Below are 23,029 nucleotides of genomic sequence, written 5' to 3'. Positions count from 1 at the left end.
TCACAATAATCCACAGTCCATCAGTGGACATCTGGAGAAGACAAAACCTGAAACAAATACATCAAGATGTTTTTAACTCAAACACATAGAGTCTATAATCCATAATAACACTTCCTCCAGTGAAAAAGTGTTCTGGTCTGAATCAGGAGAGAAATCTGCACAGATCAAGCACTGGCACAACTGAACTAGTTACAATACTTGTTTTTTTAATATAAACTAACTGGAAGGAGGATGGAACAGAAGACTGCTAAGATGTAATATAATATTGCACACGTTTATTATAAAATGCATTCATTTATGTTTATTTAGTTATGGAAAACAACTTTTTGAGATCATCAGACTGTATCTGCTGATTTCAGGCACTAGATTGGACAAATGGCTCTAATGATTAAAACAGAAAAAGGATCTGGGAACAAAATAATTAAAGATTATCAGATGACCTGATTCGCTGCTAATTAAGGTCACTTCTTCAGACGACGAGTGAGACGACCGGTGCATGTGAGAACAGTATTGTTGGAGGATAATTAAGGCCCGCACGTTTCAGACTAGACTACAAAATCAGCTCAAAGTGGTCATGAAAGCATGCTTTAAGCAGAGGGGAACACGGTTCTGGTTAAGCTCCTTTACATGCTGAAACAGACACAAAATACTGTAAATGGATTTTAAAGTATTTTTAAGCAGTGCTAAATCAAATTTAACATGTCACTGTGGAGATGGTTTAGTTACTGTATCTAGTTAACAGAGTAGTTAACAAGTATATTTAATTATGTCGCAGAGTTCTTGTATATTAATAATTACAGTGCACTGTTGTTTGCAGGCAGTTTAAAATAAAATGTACATTTACTGTCAAACTATTTCTCTATAGATGAACCACCGTTCAAAAAGTTTAGTGTCAGTAAGATTTTTAATGTTTTTTTAAAGAAGTCTCTTATGCTCTTCGAGGCTGCGTTTATTTGATCAAAAATACAGATTTTTTTTTTAAATTGTAAAATATTATTACAATTTAAAGTAATGATTTATTATCAATGTTGGAGACAAGTTTTGCTGCTTCATATATATATATATATATATATATATATATATATATATATATATATATATATATATATATATATATATATATATATATATATACAAAAAGCATTTATTCAAAATAGAAATATTTAAAAAAAATATGTCTTTACTCTCTCTTTTTATAAATTTAACACATCCTTGCTGAAAATTATTAATTTCTTAAAAAAAAAAATATATATATATATATCGGCTATTTTGATTTTTTTTTATGAATCTTACCTATTAATTATGTGATAGCTAATTGCATTCTTTTCTTTTTTTTTTTCCAAAATAAATGTTATTGTAAAGTGTTACCAATAAGCTAACTGTTTATTTGCGAAAACTTCACCTCATTAAACAATCAAGAGCATTAAAGTGGTTCAGTGTGGGGATGAACCGTCCAGCCAATCAGAATCCTGGGATCCTCCTCAGTCCTGAAACACATGCAATATATAAATTCTCCATCGACTGTGAAGTCTACAAGTCATAAAAATGCTCGACTCGCTGACGTTTCTGTTTGAGAAGTTCTTTCTTCTCTCCAGCTTGAATGTGTTTAAGAGTCTGTGGCGGGAGGATCCGGTGAGATGCCCGGTGCTCCGGAGAGGAGACCTGCTGGAGGTGCAGCGCGCGCTCTTCGTTCATTACGGCATCTGTCTGGGAGAGAACAGGGTGGCACACCTGATGCCTGACATCATCCCCGTCCTAACCAGAGACAGACAGCTCATTAAACCAGTCGTCACTAACAAAAGACTCATTTTAGGCTGCATTTACAGAACCGCGAGCATTCGCGTCGACTCGGTCGAAGACTTCGCGTACGGTGCTCAGATTCTGGTGAACGATATGGATAAGAAAGTGAAGTGGAAAGCGCTGGCGAGCGAAGAAGTGGCGAGGAGAGCAGAGAAGCTGGTCGGTGACTTTCCCTACAGTTTATTATGGAATAACTGCGAGCATTTCGTGACGTACTGCAGGTACGGGACAGCAGCGAGCCAGCAGACCGAGAAGGTGAGTGCTCCTAATCTGGGGGAAACAAGAACAATATTATTTAGATCCAGGGTTGCAAAGGGGTGGAAACATTTCCGGAAACTTTCCAAAAATCCCTGGAATATACAAAAAAATAAAAATAAATAATAATAATAAAAACAATTCCTGGAAAGCTTTCAAAAAATCCCTGGAATATACAAAAAAAAAAAAAAAAAAAAAAAATAATAATAATAAAAACAATTCCTGGAAAGTTTTCAAAAAATCCCTGGAATATACAAAAAAAATTAAAAAAAATTAAAATAATAATAATAATAAAAACAATTCCTGGAAAGTTTTCAAAATTCCTGGAATGTTTCCGAAATTTAATTGAACTTTTCCACATTTGTGCAACCCTATTTTTATCTAATCTTTAGTAATACAAAAATAGCCTAGAATACAGCATATGTTCTACTTATTAAAATTAAAATTAATATCAAGCTAGTGTGGCATGAACACCATGCACTCTAAAAAACTTTGGGTCAAATATGGACGAACCCAACTTTTTAGTTAAAAATGTATTGTAAACATGTAACCCAATGGATGGGTTAATCTATATTTGACTCAACGTTGGGTTGAAACAACATGATTTTTTAGAGTGTGTTATCAAAACGTCAATAATGCACATTAGGCCTATTTATAGCATGTATTGTGTAAAAGTTTTTTGTTTAAGAGTCTGCTACTGATATCTTTTAATGCTTTGTTTTTTTCTTTTTCAGTTCTGTGACTGTCTGAAATCCATCATTCGGGACCAGAGGAGTGTGGCCTTAACTGTTGGGATAGGAGTGATGTACATCCTGTGCTTCGGCCTGGCGCCTTCAACTACGTTACCCACAATCCTTATTCCCTTTATTCTGTGGATGGCTGGCTGAGAGACACTTTCACTGCATCACATAAAAAAACAAAGCCCAGCTTTAAAGAGGACACATACACAACAATGCAATGCATCAGTGGAATATCGCTGTGTAAACATGCCAAGACAATGTATTTTTCCTTCTATATATGTCATGCTTTAAATAACTCATGACAACATGCCATTAACTTTGAGCCTTTACAGCCATGCTGTATACTATTCATTTTAAACCATATACCATTGGTCAATATTGCTGTGCCTTAAAGTTACAGATTGCATGCACTGTTCACTTAAGGTGCCTTATTTTTGTATTAAGCAGAAGTTTTGTACAGATACATTTCATTACTAGTTTTAATAGCTACTGAATTATGATTCAGGACATAGCCTACCATATATATGAACTTGTAGTTTTTTACTTTTATTATTAATAAGCTCTGACGATGCTTGATTGTGAATTTGTACAGTTTCAAATATATATTTAATAGCATAAAGAAGAGCCAGAATAGGAATATGTAGACAGAGCTATATTTGATGAATGTTATGTGTAAATAGTAGCTATAATTATTTCTGGTTATTGCTGTAAACAGTTGATTGGACCTTTTTCATCAGAATAAAGCTTGTCTGACCTGTAGCTGAACCTGTGCAATTAGCACGGGGTCTATAATCTGAGCTGTGCGTTTCTGATTTGAGCGTTTTTAGGCTAAATCATGAAATCTAATAAAATACAACAAAAAATAAATGAATTAGAAATAAGACTAAGAGGTGATATGCATTGTGCAGGAAATCATTGAACCCGAAAAATAGCATTTTAATTTAATGCCAAAGCTGATTTTAACACAAGTGATGACATTAAGAATGGATTCTAAGTTAAAGCACCTTACGTTCTATGCGAGGACATAACAGCCTCCCGCTCCGTTATTTGTTGTCCGCTTTTGTTTACAAATTCCAAACAGGATTGCACAATTCCCTCCTACACAGGCACAGATTATCTCCTATTTTAATATGTCAGTGAACTCCTTTGCTCATGGTTCATTCCCCATAAATTGAGCCGAGAACAGATGAAACAAGGCATCTGGCACATTTTGTAGTAACCTTAACCACAAGTGATTTGAAAAGCTGCTAAATGCTAAAAAAAACAAACAAACAACAACAACACAAAAGAGCAGGGCTATTTTCAGAGCACAGAAGTTTAAACTAGTTCATCTAGTCTTGTATATGGAGTCAAACAGCTCAGACAATGAATGTGGTTTATTCTGGATTTCTTGATGTCACACACACACACACACACACACACACACACACACACACACACACACACACACACACACACACACACACACACACACACACACATCAATCTGTGAACATCAGTTATGCATTTGGTATTGTGAACTAACAATCACAATATTGTGGTAATCTATGGGTTAATCTTAATTTTATATATATATACACATATATTACTATTATTATTTATTTATTTATTTTTTTCGATTGTTGGTTAGTGATAACTAATGCATTAACCACTGATTAATGAAATAAATATTTTTGTAAAATGTGATCAAAAATGTATAGTTTATACAAAAGCATTTACGATATAAAACGTGACTCTTTTACTATTTAATGTGATTGGAATCATGCTACTACATTTGCAGTTGCTTTTGAAATAATTATAACTACATTCCAGGACAGATTACAATACAAAACTCCAATATACTCTGTAATCTGAATCAAGTCTGAAAATTCAATGGCATTCAAAATCCTCTTTAATTGCATTTTCCAACAAGCATCAAACAACAGTAGCAGCCCCATCTAGTGGACAGAGATGATTCAGGCAGCAATATTTCACATGTGTCACATGAGAGAGAGAGAGAGAGAGAGAGAGAGAGAGAGAGAGAGAGAGAGAGAGAGAGAGAGAGAGAGAGAGAGAGAGGGAGAGAGAGATTTTATTTATCTGCAACATAACCTGGAAATTTTATGTATTTCAATATGACACATTCACGGCTGCATATTTTAAGATATTTGCAAGTTTTCTCTCAAATGTAAATAAAGAAAGCTCATCTAAGTATCTTTTAAGAAATGTCATGCATCTCTTTGTTTCATACTCAACATATTGATAAAGAAAGAAGCTGCTTTGATGATTAAAACTAAAATCTTTGACATGCATTTCTCTTGAGTTTCAAACTGCAAAATGAAAAGGCCTCCAAGTTGGAGCAAATGTGGACAATATCCTAATAAAAAATAAATTAATAAATGTAACCATGACAGACATAATCACGGTATTTTACTGTAAAGTGTAATAGCTGACAGCATATGGATGAGTGGATTAGCAGCAGAAACAGCGCTTCAGGGAGCTGGTTATTTCTGTCTCTGTGTTCTCTGTAATGTTGCTATTTCTGTTGGTTTACCTGGACATTTACCGCAGTCTTCCTGCAGAAGTGAGAGAAAATCTATACCAATTAATTACACAAGCAATAAGTGACTGAAGCTGCCGGGTCAGTTCAATCAGAAAGATTTAGGAGCGGTAAGGTGTTCGATCATTTCTTTTTACTATTCATTTTTCTGCCCAGATGTCATAGCAAGCAAACTGCAATTATTATTTAAACAACATATAAAAATAAAAATGGAAGAAAACACATTCACGAGCCAGATTTTGGGGTTTGGTATGAGCTCCAGAAGGACATGTGTTAAGGTTGACAGACATAGAAAAGCACTTTGGACAGATTTTTCCTCCAGTTTGTTAATGTTGTGCCAAGAAACATAAATGTAAAATAATTAATCACTATGATTTTCCCACAACCTCGCTTTCAAGGAAAATAATGCATGGTCTTTAATTAGTCACAATAAAATCATATTAATTAAATAAATATAATTGCTTAAAATTGTGCTTGACATTCAAGCAATTAAGTTAAGCAACAAAAAATGAAGATGGTGATGACGATAAGCAACAAAAATGATGATAAAATATAAAAAATATCTTTATGCATATCTATTAATCACTTTATGCATGTTCTTGGTCTTACTGTGAACAATTGATTGATGCACGCTATCCTAAAGAGAGGAAAATAAACACAATTATTCTTAAACCAAACGTAATGTGCTCTGGGTTGCAATAATGACATTATCCTTCATCAATATCCAGAAAAGGCAAAACTCCTTTAAAACCAGAGGACAACCATCAAAAATCCATCATACAATCAGATTCAAATAGGTCTAGAAGTCTGGATCGCTCTGCGATCAAATATAGCTGAATCATAATTGCTGACTCAAAAACAAAACATATTTCTGTTTCTTAAGTGTGTAGTGGCCAAATGCAAAAAAAAAGAAGAAGAAAAAAGAAAGAAAACATGCAGTTACAAATCAGCTCCCTATTATGTTCATTAGGCCTACTAGTGATCATAATTCTAAGATAATCAACATCACATGCTCCTAAGATGAAATAGTGTTAGAATAAGTCTGAAATACTAAAACAGGTGACGCTTACAGACACACACACAGCTCTGTGCTGAGGGCAGTGTATAAATTCAGTTCATAGTATTTATTAAATTGTAGGTCTGGCGTGACTCTCATCGTGATTGTTGACGTCATATGTCGATTTCTGCCTGATGTGGATCAGTGAGACAGACATTTGTCCTTTTGTCTTAATGATTACATTTCCTGACATTTGAAACCTCTTTGTACCTACCATCTGCAAAACGACAATGTGAAACAAAAAGCTGAGCAAACAATGTTGAATGTCATGCATTAAATTATGTATGAGTAAATCAGCTGTAGTTATCTTTTCATGTCAGTATATGGTCATATAGAAATAACTTTGATTAACACAGTTACTGTATACAGACTAATGCAGACTGGTATTAAATGATGCATTAATTACATATTCATAAACCTCTGATCTTTATATCAAAGTTGTAATTGTAAATCAAGCCGTGGCTCTGATGAAGTCTGCTGTCAATCAAGAGTCTCGCGAGCGCTGCTGGGTTGTGAAGCGCGCGCATCCTTCAGACTCAGATGTGTTTCTCTCCGTGCATCACATTCACTCAGACTCCTGTTACACACACTTCTTGATGTTTGTCGTCGGGTTACGCGTGATAAATTTGGCATGGATTCGGGATGTTATTTTCTCTTCGGCCATATTTTTCTACACGAGCTTATATTGCATGCAACTTCACAATTCAAAGAAGGTAAGACTCTTTCCGAAAACGATTTTCTTCCTAAATAATAATTATTATCATTATTTGCAGATCAATCAAAGCTAATTTCAACTTTATGCATGTATTGTTTATCTATATAATTTACTGCACGCCCACATGAAGAAATACTATTAAATATTACGGTGTTTTTGAACCACAGCTAGTGTATTATACTGTATAGTATTTACAACAATCTGTTAATGCATGCTACAGCTTACTGTAATATTAAGTTTAGTGAACTGATTAACTGGAATAAATGCTGTAGCATACTTTAGTTCTTACTACAGTAAACTGTAGTGTATTGTAGTATAATATACCCTATAGTAGTAACTTAGCATAATAATCTTATACTTTATAATGTAGTTGAATGCTACAAACTTTGATTGATTTATTAATATAAAATACGAATTAACATGCTCACATATTCAAGTATTAAAACACACTATGCATTAAATCGAAAATGCATGCATTAAAATAAGATCCAAATTCGAAGCATTTTAAAAGTTTTAATCACTGATTATGACATAAGCGTGCATGCAGCATTTCATTCATTTTTTGGCAGAATTTTTCTGTTTTGAATAGTGGATAGATTTTCAATGCATTTAATTTAATTTAATTTCACTTTTTTTTTTCAGAGTAAGTGAACGAATGTCAAACATGGATATAAGAACCGAAATGAACATATCTGAAGACCAAATTCAGTCCACAAACTGTTCTACAACAGCCACTAACCAACTCGAGGGCGTCTTACTGGACGGTCTGGAAGACAGTACAAAACTGTTGGGTGTTCAAGTGATCTTGATTTTGGCTTACAGCACCATCATCATCTTTGGCGTGACTGGGAACTCCTTGGTCATATATGTCGTGTACAAATTTAGAAATTTACACACGGTGACTAACTATTTCATTGTAAACCTGGCTGTAGCAGACTTGTTGGTGAACACACTGTGTTTGCCTTTCACTTTGATGTACACGCTCTACGGAGAATGGAAATTCGGACAGGTGATGTGTTACCTGTTGCCTTATGCGCAAGGCTTAGCTGTCCACGTTTCCACCATCACGCTCAATGTTATCGCGCTGGACAGATACCGTAGCATTGTCTACCACATGGAAACCAAGATGTCAAAAGACATGTGCGTAGTCGTCATCGTGATCACATGGGTGGCAAGCGCGATCCTCGCCAGTCCTCTAGCTATCTTCCGCGAATATGTGACCTTTGACCTATCGCCTGAGCGGATCATTCAGGGCTGTGCTGAGAAGTGGCCTGGAAGCAGTGCGGATGGCACGGTCTACAGCATCGCCATGTTCTTCCTCCAGTACGGCCTGCCGTTGTCGATCATTTCCTTCGCATACACTCGGATCTGGAACAAGCTTCGGAATCACGTCAGCCCCGGCGGAGGCCACAGCGATCGCCATCAACGCCGACAGAAGACCACGAAGATGCTGGTGGCCGTAGTTGTGGTCTTCACCGTTAGCTGGCTGCCCTTTCACGCCTTTCAGCTTGCTGTGGATATTGACAGCAGCGTATTAGAAATGAAAGACTACCGATTGCTCTACACGGCTTTCCATGTTGTGGCCATGTGCTCCACGTTTGCCAATCCCATCCTGTACGGATGGATGAACAGCAACTATAGAAGATCCTTTCTGGCCGTGTTCAAGTGTGGAAGGTTAAGCAATGGAATGAGAAGGGTTTGTAGCAGCGAAACAGTAAGCGAGAAATGCACACGCAGTAAGCAAAATACAATCAGTGCGGCCTTCAAACAAGAAAACACTCTACTGTGAGGGACGTTTGCTTTCAAAACACCAAATGCTGACGTGATATGGACAAAAAGTCTACTGTACAGAAGCATTGTGAGTACATTTGAAAACTTGACACTCAAATTGTCTGATATGTGACCCTGGAGCACAAAACCAGTATTAAGTGTCAATATTTCAAAATTGAGATTTATGCATCATCTGAAAGCTAAAAAAAATACGCTTTCCATTGATGTGTGGTTTGTTAGGAGGACAATATTTGGGTGAGATACAACTATTTGAAAATCTGGAATCTGAGAGAGCAAAATATTGAGAAAATCATCTTTAAGGTTGTTCAAATGAAGTTCGTAGCAATGCATACTAATAATCAAAAAGGACGTTTTTATATACTGTATTTATAGTAGGAAATTCACAAAATATCTTCATGGAACATGATCTGTACTTAATATCCTAATGATTTTTGGCATAAAAATAAAAATGAATAATTTTGACCCATACTATTTATTTTTGGCTTTTGCTACAAATATCCCCCAGAGACTCAAAACTGCTTTTGTGCTCCAGGGACACATATTTGATAAATGTATGAGACAATTGTGGTGACTTTGTGACTAATTGATTTGGAATTCTGTATTTTTGGTCATAAATGTAATATGTATTTGGATGTGTTTGGAGTTGCATGTATGATCTGTAAAAATAATCAGTGAGACAGGAATCCCACATTGAATATATTCAAGTGTTAATGTTCGTTTCCTGTGAAAATAAATGTTATTTTATGGAAAAACGTTCCTGAATTATTTAAAAGGTATCTGTAACACACTCATCTTGCACTTGTGATTCAACCAGGGTTATTATAGTTAGCTAAAACTAGAAAGTAAAACTTAATAAAAAATAAATGAATAAATAACACAATAATAATAAGTAATAAAAACAACCATTACCCTAACTCATCCAAAACTCAAAAACAAAACATTTCTAGAATCTAAAAAAAATTATACTATTATAGATTTTTTTTTATATAGAAAAAAAAGCAAACAAACAAACAAAAATGCTGTTTTTCTTTCTGTTTCACACACCGCATGTCTCACAATAAGAGCTCTCACAAGCTTTCAAACGTGAAGTGTCTCCTTTCTAAAACTGAATACTCTTAAAACACAAACATCCTCATTCTATCTTCTAAGTTCATTAACAGCAACAGGTCTGTCGTCTCAACTTGTCTGTTATGTATTCATGTTCCACATTAACTGGACACAGTTCATAAAATGAGTCTTTCTATTATTTACAATTATAAGAGGGCCAGATGATAGCTTTTAGTTGTGATGGAGAGAGCAACTGTGTTTTTATGCCCTCTAGAGAAGCCTATGAAACGATAAAGAGGTATGGTTTACAAAAGAAATATATAGGATTCCTAATTTCTGATAGCCACAGGCCCATGAAGGATCAATCAGCTGACAGGAACAGAGCGATCAATACTCACCGAGCGCAAGGGAACAACATAAAAATAGAATAAGAGGGTCTCAGAGTATAGATTCTGTCAATTACTGTCCTGTCTGTCGTTGAATGTCCCAAAAGCCACTCGTATTATATCCACAATTCAATATTGGAATCCTGTCTGTGCACTAAATGATTTATCTATAGACATCGTGCTGCATTAGGGGTTTTATTCCAAGCATGGCTTTTAGCCTTGAAGCTTCATCATGTTCACTGATGGACTGGATAACTAGTGGATTATTGTGATGTTTTTATCAGCTCATTCTGACGGCACCCATTCACTGCAGAGCATCATCCATTGATGAGACACTGATGCAGTGCTACAAACCCGATGAAGAAATAAAAAAAGATCACTCAGAAGGCAGAAAAACTGGAGTTTGAGAAATAATACAAGACACTGATGAACAAGATGTGTTTTATAACTTGAAAACAAATTCCCCATTTTATTGAAACGAAGTAAAGACTTCGTAAACATTTAATGCGATGCCATAAACAGCACTGATTTATCTTTATCAGCAATGTTTAGGACCAACTTTGTGATATTTAATCCAAATATCTTAAAATTGCTTTTCTGACTTGAAGACATCGCCATGAAAATATGTAATGCTTTAACCTGACATATTCAATAACAGTCTAAATCTTATTTGTTAGGAACAGTTTATTGAAACTTTAAATAAAATCTCTCTCACAGATTTTTGTTTAGTATCTTAATTTAAACATTTATGGCTCATAGTTTTCATCCAGCTGCAAAAATGCGCATTTTCCCCCCTCTTCAGTTCAATAAGTGTTCATCTTATAAACAACATATCGTTATAAAATAACACAATAGTATGAAAGTAACTTGCTTTACAAATATCAACAAATATCAGTCAGATATCAGAAGGCATGTAGGATATTGTGTGCATTTGTTCAGTTTCGATCATGCTAATCATTTAAAAGCCTTAGAAATTAGGGTTAAGGGCCTTTATTTAGTTTGTTTTATTTATGGTTTGAGTCATTCTGAAATTAAAGAACATTGAAATAAGGCTCATTTTCCAAACGGGATTGTTTTATTCGGAGGGCTCCAGGGCGGAGGAGCCTCGTCCTGAAGAATAGCCTGAATCTTCTTCTCTTTTCTCTCCCTTTTTTGTTGAAACTCTTTTCTTTTCTGCAATGAAAGGGCAGACCAGGGCAACAGATTTTGATCACAGTATGTCTATTTGAGACCAGAAACAGATTACTTTTAGTCTGAGAAATGCAATTTAATATGTGACATGAATGTGTACGTGTGTTTGGGAAATAGTGTGTAAATGTCATGAAGAAATGTACTGTAACACACCAGCCATTTGTCATACATCTCCAATGCCATTTTTTCTTTTTCCTCCTTTTCATATTCCTCCTCCACTTCCTTTATCTTCTCCTTCCTGTGTTCTTCCATGACCTTTTCTTCAATAACATCCTTCTTTCGGTCACTCCTATGTAACATGCAAAGTAAATAACCAGAAAGTCTCATTAATATCAGTTTGTAATATGAGTGACCCTTGCATGACCAAATGTGAGCTGATTAACTAAATTAATATATGCATATAATTAAAAATGCATCTTTCTTACCATTCAGTGAAAGCAGAAATGGAGTCCTTCTTCTTCTCGTGTTTCTCTTTGGCCTGTTGTATTTTCTGTCTTCTCTCAGTCTGTTTCTTTACCCGTATCCTGTCTTTAAGGATGCTGTCATGCTCCTCTTTCCACTTCTCAAAAATCTGCTTTGGGAAATGTTTAGAGTGTGATATATTTATGCAAATGATGAAACCAAAATTGTATGTGGAAGTATATATTATATCTGTTAGTATAGCATATGTTTTGTAGCTTGGTATCAAAGTGGTTTCATCGTTTTTCTCAAACCATCAGTGTATTCTGGAAATGCAAAATCATAAAAAAAAGAAGAGAAAGAAAAAAGAAAAAAAATGCAGCACCTGCAGTGGATAAAAAAAAAAGAAAAAAATTATTAAGCTGAAATATTTCTAATAAACACAGTGTTATAATAACCAATGGAAAAAAATAAATAAAAGAAGCCATGTTTTTTCTTCTTCTTGCTAATAAACTACATTTGAATAATTACCTGTTTTCCTGTTTCCTTTTTTTCATGCTTTTTATCCATTTCCATTTGTTGTTGCTTTATTGCCTCCTGTTTTTCTTTGACTTTCTTTCTAAAGCCTTCACTTTTTTTCTCTTTCCATGCATCATAAGACGCCTTTGCATCGGCAATTTTAGTAAGATTTTCCTAAAGAAGGGAAATGCCAAACATTGAATAAATCATACTGTGGTGAATAAAGAACTCAAATGTGCATTAAACATTACTTCTTGCACTTTCTCCTCTTTTAATTTCTCTTCCTGCTTTTTTGCACTCCTTGTTATTTTTAAGGTTTCTTCTTTCTTTTTTAGCCATTCCTTTTAAGAAAGAAACAATTATTTGAGCACATTTTAGATGCATTAAAGGGGTCTAAAAATCATTGGGTGGGTCTCTAGACACCTGGTACACAGCAGCTCTTAGTGAATCTGCTGCTTCTGGAAGCTCTTCTGTCCTCTGGTCCAGAATCCTCAAAGCTCCCAGGTATTTCGACTCTGCTTTATAAGAGCTCTTGTGTTTTCTGGAACTGGATGACCGAGAGCTTGAAGGTCTAATGTCCAGAAGATGTGGCTCAATATCAATGAGTTTCAATGTTTGGTGCATTTGAGTTAAAGGAGCACTTAATGATGCTTTACTCATTAAAACATGAAACACGACAGAGATGATTAAAATGATGAACATGCATATCAGTGTGTGACCAAGTGAAAACTATTTTATTATATGATTAATATATGTGCCCCAGGACCACAAAAAAGTCTTAAGTGTCAATCTTTTAAAATTGAGATTTATACATCATCTGAAAGCTGAATAAATAATCTTTCCATTGATGTATTATTTATTCGGATCAGATAACGTTTGAAAAATCTGGAATCTGAGGGAGCAAAAAAATCTGAATATTGAGAAAATCATCTTTTAAAGTTGTTCAGATTAATTCTTAGCAATGCATATTACTAATCAAAAATTAAGTTTTGATATACTTACGGTATGAAATTTACAAAATATCTTCATGGAACATGATCTTTCCTTAACATCCTAAAGAAAAAAATAATTTTGACCCATACAATGTATTTTTGGCTATTACTACAAATATCCCCCAGAGACTTAAGACTGCTTTTGTGCTCCAGACACACACACACACACACACACATATATATATATATATATATATATATATAAATATATATATATAAGGAGGCAAGACAGAAAAATATAGCTTGAGAAATAAATAAAAGAAGTGTTTAGAAATGCATAAACTTGTTGAGATAATCGTTTGACTTGGTTTGAATAAAAGTATGTTAATGCAAATGATAATATAAATATTTTAGTATTGTAGTATTAGATGAATGAAAGTCAAATAGGTTTGGGAAAGACATGACATTTCTTTTAATTATGATGTCAAATTCGAAATGCTGTGCATATATGACATGGTTAAAAATCAGAAGTCCCTCGTGCACATATACAGCATGAGGTTTTAAATAAATTCACTGACCTGTCGGCTGAATTTTGGGTTAGTGTGGATGATGTGTGGTCAAGGGAACCCTGCAAACTCTCCTGATTGGAAAAGCATGAAGACAGTTATACTTATGAATTACATTAGCATTTACAAGTTGACATGGCACATAACTGACCTTGATGTAATCTGCTTACTTTAGTAACATATCACACAATGCACATCTTTTAGAAAACCATCAGAACAAGATCTTTTCACCCTTAATCTGACTTACATGCTTTTCTTCAAAGGATGTTGAATAATTTCTCTCTTTGCTCTCTTCTAAGGCAGCTGCAATGAAAATTGCAAATTAAAAATTATTAATAACTACTTAACCCCTTAACTGTCACCATACTACCTGTGCGACGCTCAGTGCTCTTTTTTGTTGTTGTCCTTTTTCTCTATCAGATGTTTTAGTAATCATCATAACTTATATATTGAGTCATAAATTTTTAAATCAAACATTGCATTATCATGGAAATGCCCCCCCCCCCCTTAGCATGCGGTGTCAAGTGTCATATTACAAAATGCACTATAGTCTTTAACAATCAAAACTTTTGATAATCTTGACAAACCAAAAACATCACTGGAAAGGTCTGAGTCTCAGGATTCCATATTTTGTTAAGAGAAATATGTTGCATTAAAAAATTTAATGGAGTTTGGATGGCACCCTGTGGCTGTTTGTGGTATAACGCCCTAACCTCAATTTTTTTCATATCAACTTCAAATTTGGAACATAACTTATTTAGACCAAAGTCTTACATTTTATAGTAACTTTAGAGTAAAACCTATTGTGTTATATATTTATTATATATAAAATATAATAATATAGTACAGTTTATTTTTATTCATCTTTTTACAATACATTTAAACTTCTATAACTTTTTGATATAGAAGTTAAAAGAGACTAACCTTTGGTCTGTATTCCAGAGTGTTCATATTAAGTTTGAATAGTGCACTTTCATGCCTATTTAAAAAATATGGGGTGTGACGATTAAAGGGTTAACTATAGTTTACTTTAAATTATTAGATGTCAGGTCGACTCGCAGAAAAAAAAATACCAATATACCAAAATATAATGTTAATTACTACAGAGTCTCTAAACATGGTTTCCGCACCTACAGAAGCTGGATACATCTGCTCTGCTGGTGAACAAAACTCAGACTTTTCTGACTGGTCTTCATCTGGACCCTGGGTCAAAAAATAAAACAAGATTCTATCAAAGCATCTCCTAGATTTAGACCTGAGCAGCTTGTCAGATTTTAACTAGCACTAGACAATAGCTACACTCTCAAAAACAAAGGTTTAAAAGAGGTTTTGCAGCAACGCCATAGATATTTAGACATACATGTAATTTAGCATTTACAGCATTTAAATGGGTTACTGCTGACACTTTTTTATTTCCATTTTCAAGCTGTTCTCACCAGAACACTATCACTGGCAGAGGTTTGACTCTTCCCAGAAGCGAGGGCAATAGACACAGAAGACGTGGCTGTTCTGCTGTAGGCTGGGGTCTCCTCTTCTGACTGACCAAAGTCACACATATTTACTATCCTCTGCCTGGGTTTGGGTTTGGGTGACATGTCTTGAGCAGGACAACCTGTTTACATTAAAGAAAGTGTATTTTAATTATTAGTTTCTCACGTTCTTAATCTAATTTTATAGTGGCTGGAGCGAACAAATACCGCAGAGTCTAGGATTCAATCATTATTGCAGTGATTAATATTTTTCTGGCATGTTGTGTTTCTGATGCAGTGTGTTGCTTTTTATTTCTCAGACAACCGTGTCGGAAGACGTAACCATGAACGTATTGCAGGATGACAATGCTAAGATTCATACCGTGAGAGATTACCCACCAAAGAGTCCTGAGCACCTTGAGCTTTGATTGTATTGTGCATTAATTTACGCCATGCAACACGACAATATTTATTTCCATCAAGAGTTGCATTGATTTTAGGCAGAGATCGTGTATTGACTTGTGGTGATCAATTTATACGTTAAAATGATTCATCATACTCACTGAACCACTGTTTCACAACTCGAACCCGATGAGTCTTGGCATGGTCATCCAGGAATATGTTCATGTGTACATCTGACATGGATGTCTGAGAAATAAGAAGCTACATATTGCAATGTTGCAAAACTAAATATTTATTAGTGCAATAATGATCCAATCCTAGACTCTTCAGTATTTGCTTATTTAAATCCGAATGGCCAGACGTTGTACAAACACACAGAAAACAGTAGTGTTATTGGTAACTGGTCTTGCAAAGACGGTAGATCTTAAACCCTGACCTGTGGAGAGTTTTGGTTTAACGCTTCTCTCCCTGGGTTGAGGAACCGGTGGTTCACCATCTTCACCAATCCTTCGGTTGTCCTCATCTTGTTCTGAAGGCAATGGCTCTGGACTTGATTCCCATTGGCTGTTCTCAGAGTTTAGTGGCAGTAAAGAATCTGACAGGCTCTTCCTCACCACAGATTCTGTCTGGTTCCTCGTCTGCATGACTGGTTTGGACTGTTCGTCCTTCTGGAGTAAAGCGGATTCTGGTAGAAACTTGTCAGATAGAGAGGAAAAAGGGGAATCCGAATGCAGACTGTACGAATTGCTTTGCGAAGGGACAGAACTATGCCGGTCATCTTCACGTTTAATGAGATGTAGCTGTTCGGAGTTCACAGGTAAGCTGGTCCTTTTGGTTTTCATAAAAGACACTTTTTTGGGTTTGTCATTTTCCTCTTCATCACCCGAAAGATTGAAATCGTTGATTTTACCTTTAGTCTTTCCAGCTTTAAATTTCACCTTCTTCTGTTTTTGCATCTTAAGGAGTTCGTTGAGTATGTCTGCCGAATTCAAGTATAAGGGTAAAGAACACATTGGAAAAACAGAAGTGCATGCATATAAATCATGTTATATGAGAGAATAAACACGCTTATTCAGGGTAAGGTCAGTGGCATGAGTAAACCATTCAGTCATGATGTTTTAGACAAGTGTGACATTGTAAAACCAACCATCATCATCATCCTCATCATCATCATCAAAGTCATCAGGGTAACTATGCCTGTTGGCTCTAGCAGACACAGCTGTCTTGAGCTCATCCTGAAATCAAACAACATGCACGTGTCATAGATCTTGTCTTGATAGGCAGCTCACTACGATTTGAGACAGAGCCCGATGTGTCTGACCATGCTTTACTTTAGAGCACGCTACCAGTACCTGAAAAGTCGTTCTGCTGGATGTTTTAGGGCTTTTCGTGTAAGCAAGCGTTGTAGAAAAATGCTCATCATCCATCATATCGACTGTTTAAATGCGATCATTCATTAATATACAAATAAAAATGCTGGTTTTAGATATAGATATATAAGAATTCATACCTACCGTCGTTTAAAAACAAAAGAGCGTTGTTCAGCTCATCATGGACGCCATTCGTTTACACGAGTTACCAAAGCAACCACCGAATGAGAATCTACTACGGCGAAGGCAAAGCGCGTGACGCTGATGTATGGCACGCGCTGTATACATTGAATGCTTCTAGCTTTACCAGTTCATTCAAATCCTAAAAACGGAGGAGCATAATGATCGATATGATTTGTTATTATTTTGTCTTTAAAGCTTCTAAAGGAAAGTATACTACTAAAAATAATGTTTAATAAATTAAAATAATATTTAAATATATTTAAATAATAAACATTTCACTGTGTGTGTGTGTGTGTGTGTGTGTGTGTGTGTGTGTGTGTGTGTGTGTGTGTGTGTGTGTGTGAAAATTTGCATTTGTGTATTTACACAAATGTTCAAGTTATTTTTTTCAGTCATACAATGTTTGTACAATGCCCCTTTGTCACAACTGGACCAATTTCTGAATATATAACTGAAAATATAATACCATATCTACCCACCAGGGGGAGGTAGACATCGTAAAATGTTCCTGCAAGGGACTAAACGTAAACATAAGTGAGCTACTTGATCGATGGAAAAAAGAGGGGACAGCAGATTTATCATTCTATGTTTTGATTGTATTGTTTTGTTTCAGTGTTCTTTTAATAATTGGAATACAGCAGAAGTTACCATAATGAAAAGGCCTTTAAAGAAAATGGTCTTTTCTTGCATAGAAAAAAAGAAAAAAGAAAAAATCCATAGAAAAAAGGTTAATGTCCTTGCAACAAAAATAAATAAACAAATAAAATAAAATTAATAATTCTGTTAAATCTATATTAAAAATTCCTTCATATTGACACTGAACATTGGGCCTTTAACGTGCTTGTCTTCGAGTGTGTGTTTATTTGTCACACACACAGAAAGTAATGTGTTATAATCTTTCCCAGTGCTCCAAGTTTTTCTTCCTGTATCATTGTCATCAGCTGGCAAGCAGCACAAATGTCTTCTTAATAAGATCTTGACCTCTGTATGACACGATTCATTTTCTACATCACAATCCTTTTTTTTCTTACCTGTTCCTGTCCTGCTGTGTTTTTTCATGAAGAATTGTCTGTGATTTCACTGGCACCACTCTCATCAGCTGTGTTTGGACAGCAACTGTTTAGATCACTTACATAAACTGTACGTGTTGGTAATACTTCATAATGACTTCCATTAATACGTCATAAACATTATTCATTTGTGTCTCATTAGAACATACTTACCCAAGACAACTATATAGACTAGAATGATACAAAAATATTGATCTGGAATTATTACGAAATTTACAAAAAATATTTCATCCTGTCCATAAAAAATTCTTACAATGGAAAAAGATACATACAATGGAAGTGAATTGGGCCAGTGTTTAAATGTTAAAATACTGACCTTTTGAAAAGTGTAACCACATAACATAAACATTTTTGTTTATTTGAGCATCAGTGGCCTAAGGCTATTAACCCCAACTAAGGAGGAAACCCACGTACACCATCTACTTACTCTGGCAGCTGTGAAAAAAAGAAAGAAAAATTAGATTTAAAAAAAAAAAAATGAAAATGAGATAAAATAATAAAATAAAAAAATATTTAAAATACATTATAAAATAATGAAAAATTAGATAAAAAGTTAAAGAAAAAGTAAAAATAAAATAAAATAAAAATAATTAAAATTAGAATCAAAACAATAATAAAAATAAAATAAAAAACGATGTGGTTATGCAATACCTGAATATACAGACATTACACCAGACTCCCCGTATACTACAATATTTCCTTTATGTTTCTATTGGTATTGAGTTTTTGTTTGTTTATTTTATTTAACTTTTTACTGTAGAAGAATATTAGAATATTACACTTTTCAGTATCTTTTATAAACAGCATATACATTATATGCTTATTCTAATTAAACTAGTAAAATGGCTTGAAAGATCAATGTGGATAAAATAACCTGCTACAATAGTTCTGCTGACCTCAGGTCTGGGTCCTTGTTCTTTTACATGTCCTTACATTTATGTCTGAAGGAGGTGCATACTAGTTGTCATGTTTAAAACACCTGCTTATGCCAGTGTAACCAATAGGTTTATTAAGTTACTTTTCACAGTTAAATCTTGGAAAGTTTTTAATGCACCAGCTGTGTGTGCTACAACGCATGTAAAGGTTCTTATTAAGAGGAAGAGACTTTTCCAATGTCTGCGGTTTGTTTGAGTTGTAAGCTGCTTGCTGGTTTGTGTCAAACAGAAAAAGGGGATGATGGGAAAAGATCAAGTTGCTGGAAGATGCCTGGAGCACCAACAAAGCCTGAATGGTTTATGTCAATGAAATATAAAGCTATAAATAATACTGGTCACGGAGATGGAGAGAGTAGGAAATAGGATGCAATAAAGTGGAATTTAGTATTTCAACGATGCAACTGTTACAACAATTAGGTTTTCCAGTGTTTCATTTCTAGTCTGCTTTAACATTGTTTTGCGTATTTTAAAGGTGTGCATATTTAATTTCCTAAATGCTGTAAGTTCTAAGGTCAGTCTTATGTGCATGCTGAGAGAAAACATGCCTGCCTTAACTAATAAAAGGTCATTTGTTTTATTTGATGAAACGATATGGACCTATAATGCAGTTGGCAGACCTAGAACTGCTCCAAAGTCTGTGCATTTACTGAAAAATTATTGCACAGCTTAGAACATTTGTTGACCAATCGGAATCAAGCCTTGTGCTAATAAACATGAAGTGTCATCAGTAAATGAAGAGTTTTGATTGTTTTGTTGTGGTTTTAAATCATGAACCTTGACCTTGATGACGTGTATCTTCAGCACAGCTTGCAGTGCAGGCTTCAACATTAATAAAATTAAATGTTCTCATGTTTTAGAAATGCACATTTTACAGTAGCATGAGTTTGGATGCAGATGTATGTTTATGTTCATTATCACAAACAGTAACATATGAAATGTAATTATTCTGACTGTTTTTTTAAATAAACTAGTTGAAATCACAAGTTACAATTATCCAACGTGATCTCATGAGTATACGTGTGTATTTTTACGTTAAATGTGATTCTACCACACGTACATTTACTTACGTTTTCATGCACATAAAAACGTACAACTTAGACGTATTTATAGCAGTAAAACGTACAAATACTTACGTGTTAGCAGCTAAAAAAACATAGTCTAACGTAAAGTGTGAATTTATATGAATTCCCATGTATTAATATTAAAATCGTGGCTTTACTGATTTAAATCTGTTGTATTTAATTGTCATATCAATAAATGTTTTTATTGAATTTATTGAAAGCAGTTTACTCATCTACTTAATAGGAAATAACATTTCTGTGCATGCTGCAAACCATAGATACACAAAAGCACAGCATAAAATTACAAATCACATCCATTTTATTTGTTTGCTGTACTCCATATCTTTAGAATCCAGATGTTTGCAAGGAACATATCCATATCAATCGATCTTCTTTCTCAGCAACAGCGTCCGTCACAGTCAAAGCCCGCGCTCGTTATGATTCGAATTTGAAAATAGCGCCAGTGCGCCACGGGAACGTTACGACATGGTTTACGGCACTAATATCGAACTCTCATTGGTTCTCACATAATTCGTCACAGATTGCGACATGTCGTGTTTCAGTTGATAGACATTTGAAATCAGTACTGCTACTGCGCCAGTGCGCCTTCACGGAGAGAAGACAGATTCATAATTTCACGGATTAATAATTAAATTCTGCTCTTTACCCTATAAAAACTATTACCTCCAGAGAGGACTGCGACTGGAACTCATTATCATTTGAACTACTTTTGGTACAACTTTTGATATTTTTTCGCAAAAAATAAATGATTAACATTATGTTTGTTTGTCTGTTATTTGTTTATTTATAACAGTAACGTTATGTAGTTTTAAGAAATGGTTATGGGTAGGTTTAGGGGTAGGTGTAAGATTAACGTTAGTGGCTCAAAATAACGTTTTAATGTTATATTTTTACTAAAATTGTGTTTTATTTTGTTTTATTCTTTTAACATTCTGTATAAAATGGGTAGGTTTAGGTTCGGGTGAGGTATAGGGATCTTACATTTATCAAAAAAAATATATAAAAAGGGAAAATATACATAAATATTAAAAAAATTAATCCGATACGCATTGAAAAGCAGCTTCATGAGCAAATTTGTATGGATAACTGACTGGTCAGAGAACACGTTCTATCTGTACGTATTTGAGGTTGTTTTTACGTAAATTTCGTATCGAACCTGTTATTACGTCCAGATAATACGTAAATTACACTGTAAATACGTAAAGGCACATACGTATTGGACAGTTTTAATTTACGTCTAAATATGTACGTTTTGATTGTGAGATCAGGCTGAATGATCAAACTCTTGTTATAATTACTCTTGCAAGACCTGTTTTTTAGAGTGTTTTCTCATCTGAAATACATCTATAGGACATTTCCAATCAGATGTCAAATAGACGTTTAGAAGATGTTTATGATTTACAGACGTCTGAAACAGATGTTTGTACACAGCAGATGCTTTCGCAGACATCTTGCAGACGTGAGCATCGAAGAGCATTCAGCTGACAAATGTAATTGCCTTTCTAAAGACACAAAACTGATAAACACGAGTATTTTTCTGCTCCATTATGGCACCTCACGGTTTGCTGGACAAACACTCGTCGTATTTTTGTGCTCCTAGAGACAGCTGTGTCCACATTCATGTTTTTGTCTCTCCTGATGTGATCTCAGGTTGCTGTTTAGCTGTGTAGTTGTTACTCTCCATGTGGTTCCCTTTGCCCTTCTCCTCCAAGTAAACACAGCATCAGTGCTCCAGTCTTAAAAGGTCTGGTCAAAGGCTGAACGCTGTGGGAAACCTAAGGCTGTTCATCGTAGCTGCCTTTTAAGAGCCGAGGCTGGCAGCCGTGGGCCTTTTTTTCTGTAAACACATGACGTGGGGTTATAACATGGTGAAATGAAACTGTGATAAATCACTCTTCTACAGATGTAAATATGCCTTTGCACAGTAAAACAGCACAGTTACACTGTATTGGCTTACATAGGCTTTGGTTTATGTTTAAAATATGTTGCAACTCATAAATAGCCCCTACATGTATTGATTTGTTAGGGGAAATGTGTATCATCTGATACATTGATATTCCTCTTCACTGCTTCCATAGGATGACCATATTAGGAGGCAAATGAAACAATGTGGCAATTTGTAACTATTTTAAAAATGACAGTTAATCATATTGTATGCATCAAATAAACTGAAGGACAAAATATAGTGCGATACAATAATGAAACAGGCTAATTTATATTTTCTTTGAAATTAGATTAAAAATAAGGAATTCAGTTTTCTTTTGAAATTTTTGTTTTAAAGGAAACTAGTTGATGTGCTGATGACATGAAATTAAATATTTAATAGGTAAAAATCTAGTAAATTAAATACAAGTAAATTCTATTTCATTAAAATAGTTTTGTTGTAATAAAATAATGTCCTTAAGTTGATTCAGTGATATATAAAAAAAAATTAATCTGGTTCCATATTGATATTAAAATCTAAAAAGAAAGTAAATATATTCCATTCTTTGTAATCAACAACATGAAGTGCATTAAACATTATATTACGTCATGGTTTCTAAACTTGCGGTTCATGAAGGAACTGCAGGTTTTTGGTTTT

The 23,029-nt window shown here is 34.6% G+C and overlaps 3 protein-coding genes across 5 annotated transcripts; 2 read left to right on the top strand and 1 right to left on the bottom strand.

The window, feature by feature from the left end:
* Positions 1–1,518: 1,518 nt before the first annotated feature.
* Positions 1,519–3,560, top strand: LOC132141788 (lecithin retinol acyltransferase-like). Its single transcript, XM_059551449.1, has 2 exons — positions 1,519–2,055; positions 2,790–3,560. Exons 1-2 carry the CDS (start codon positions 1,546–1,548, stop codon positions 2,940–2,942), a joined length of 663 nt encoding a protein of 220 aa, XP_059407432.1. The 5' UTR covers positions 1,519–1,545; the 3' UTR covers positions 2,943–3,560.
* A 4,199-nt stretch (positions 3,561–7,759) lies between these two features.
* LOC132141787 (neuropeptide Y receptor type 2-like) lies at positions 7,760–8,895 on the top strand. The gene has a single exon (XM_059551448.1). The coding sequence runs from the start codon at positions 7,762–7,764 to the stop codon at positions 8,893–8,895; it is 1,134 nt and encodes a 377-aa protein (XP_059407431.1). The 5' UTR covers positions 7,760–7,761.
* Positions 8,896–11,304: 2,409 nt separating this feature from the next.
* LOC132141786 (microtubule-associated protein 9-like) lies at positions 11,305–17,413 on the bottom strand. 3 transcript variants are annotated; one of them, XM_059551445.1, is made up of 14 exons: positions 17,323–17,413; positions 17,161–17,243; positions 16,956–17,043; positions 16,245–16,787; positions 15,374–15,549; positions 15,068–15,140; positions 14,185–14,240; positions 13,950–14,011; positions 12,863–13,010; positions 12,691–12,780; positions 12,452–12,613; positions 11,947–12,095; positions 11,675–11,810; positions 11,305–11,503 (listed from the first exon to the last, which is right to left on the bottom strand). In XM_059551445.1, exons 2-14 carry the CDS (start codon positions 17,236–17,238, stop codon positions 11,384–11,386), a joined length of 1,881 nt encoding a protein of 626 aa, XP_059407428.1. In that variant the 5' UTR covers positions 17,239–17,243; positions 17,323–17,413; the 3' UTR covers positions 11,305–11,383. The 3 variants fall into 3 exon arrangements, with proteins under 3 accessions (XP_059407428.1, XP_059407429.1, XP_059407430.1); XM_059551446.1 differs by having other exon boundaries at positions 11,947–12,092; XM_059551447.1 differs by having other exon boundaries at positions 12,863–12,986.
* Positions 17,414–23,029: the final 5,616 nt, after the last annotated feature.

Source organism: Carassius carassius, chromosome 6, assembly GCF_963082965.1.
Source record: "Carassius carassius chromosome 6, fCarCar2.1, whole genome shotgun sequence".
Lineage (NCBI taxonomy): Eukaryota > Metazoa > Chordata > Actinopteri > Cypriniformes > Cyprinidae > Carassius > Carassius carassius.
Note: the sequence above shows the minus strand (reverse complement) of the source record. Positions and strands in the feature narration are given on the sequence as shown.

Coding starts and splice junctions, on each gene's coding strand:
- LOC132141787 (XM_059551448.1), top strand. CDS start 7,762: ATGTCAAACATGGATATAAGAACCGAAATGAACATATCTGAAGACCAA.
- LOC132141786 (XM_059551445.1), bottom strand. CDS start 17,238: ATGATGGATGATGAGCATTTTTCTACAACGCTTGCTTACACGAAAAGC. Junction 12,781..12,862: donor TAAGAGCTGCTGTGTACCAG/GTGTCTAGAGAC, acceptor CTTTCTTAAAAG/GAATGGCTAAAAAAGAAAGA. Junction 12,096..12,451: donor AAAAGGAAACAGGAAAACAG/GTAATTATTCAA, acceptor CATTTCCCAAAG/CAGATTTTTGAGAAGTGGAA.
- LOC132141788 (XM_059551449.1), top strand. CDS start 1,546: ATGCTCGACTCGCTGACGTTTCTGTTTGAGAAGTTCTTTCTTCTCTCC. Junction 2,056..2,789: donor CGAGCCAGCAGACCGAGAAG/GTGAGTGCTCCT, acceptor TTTCTTTTTCAG/TTCTGTGACTGTCTGAAATC.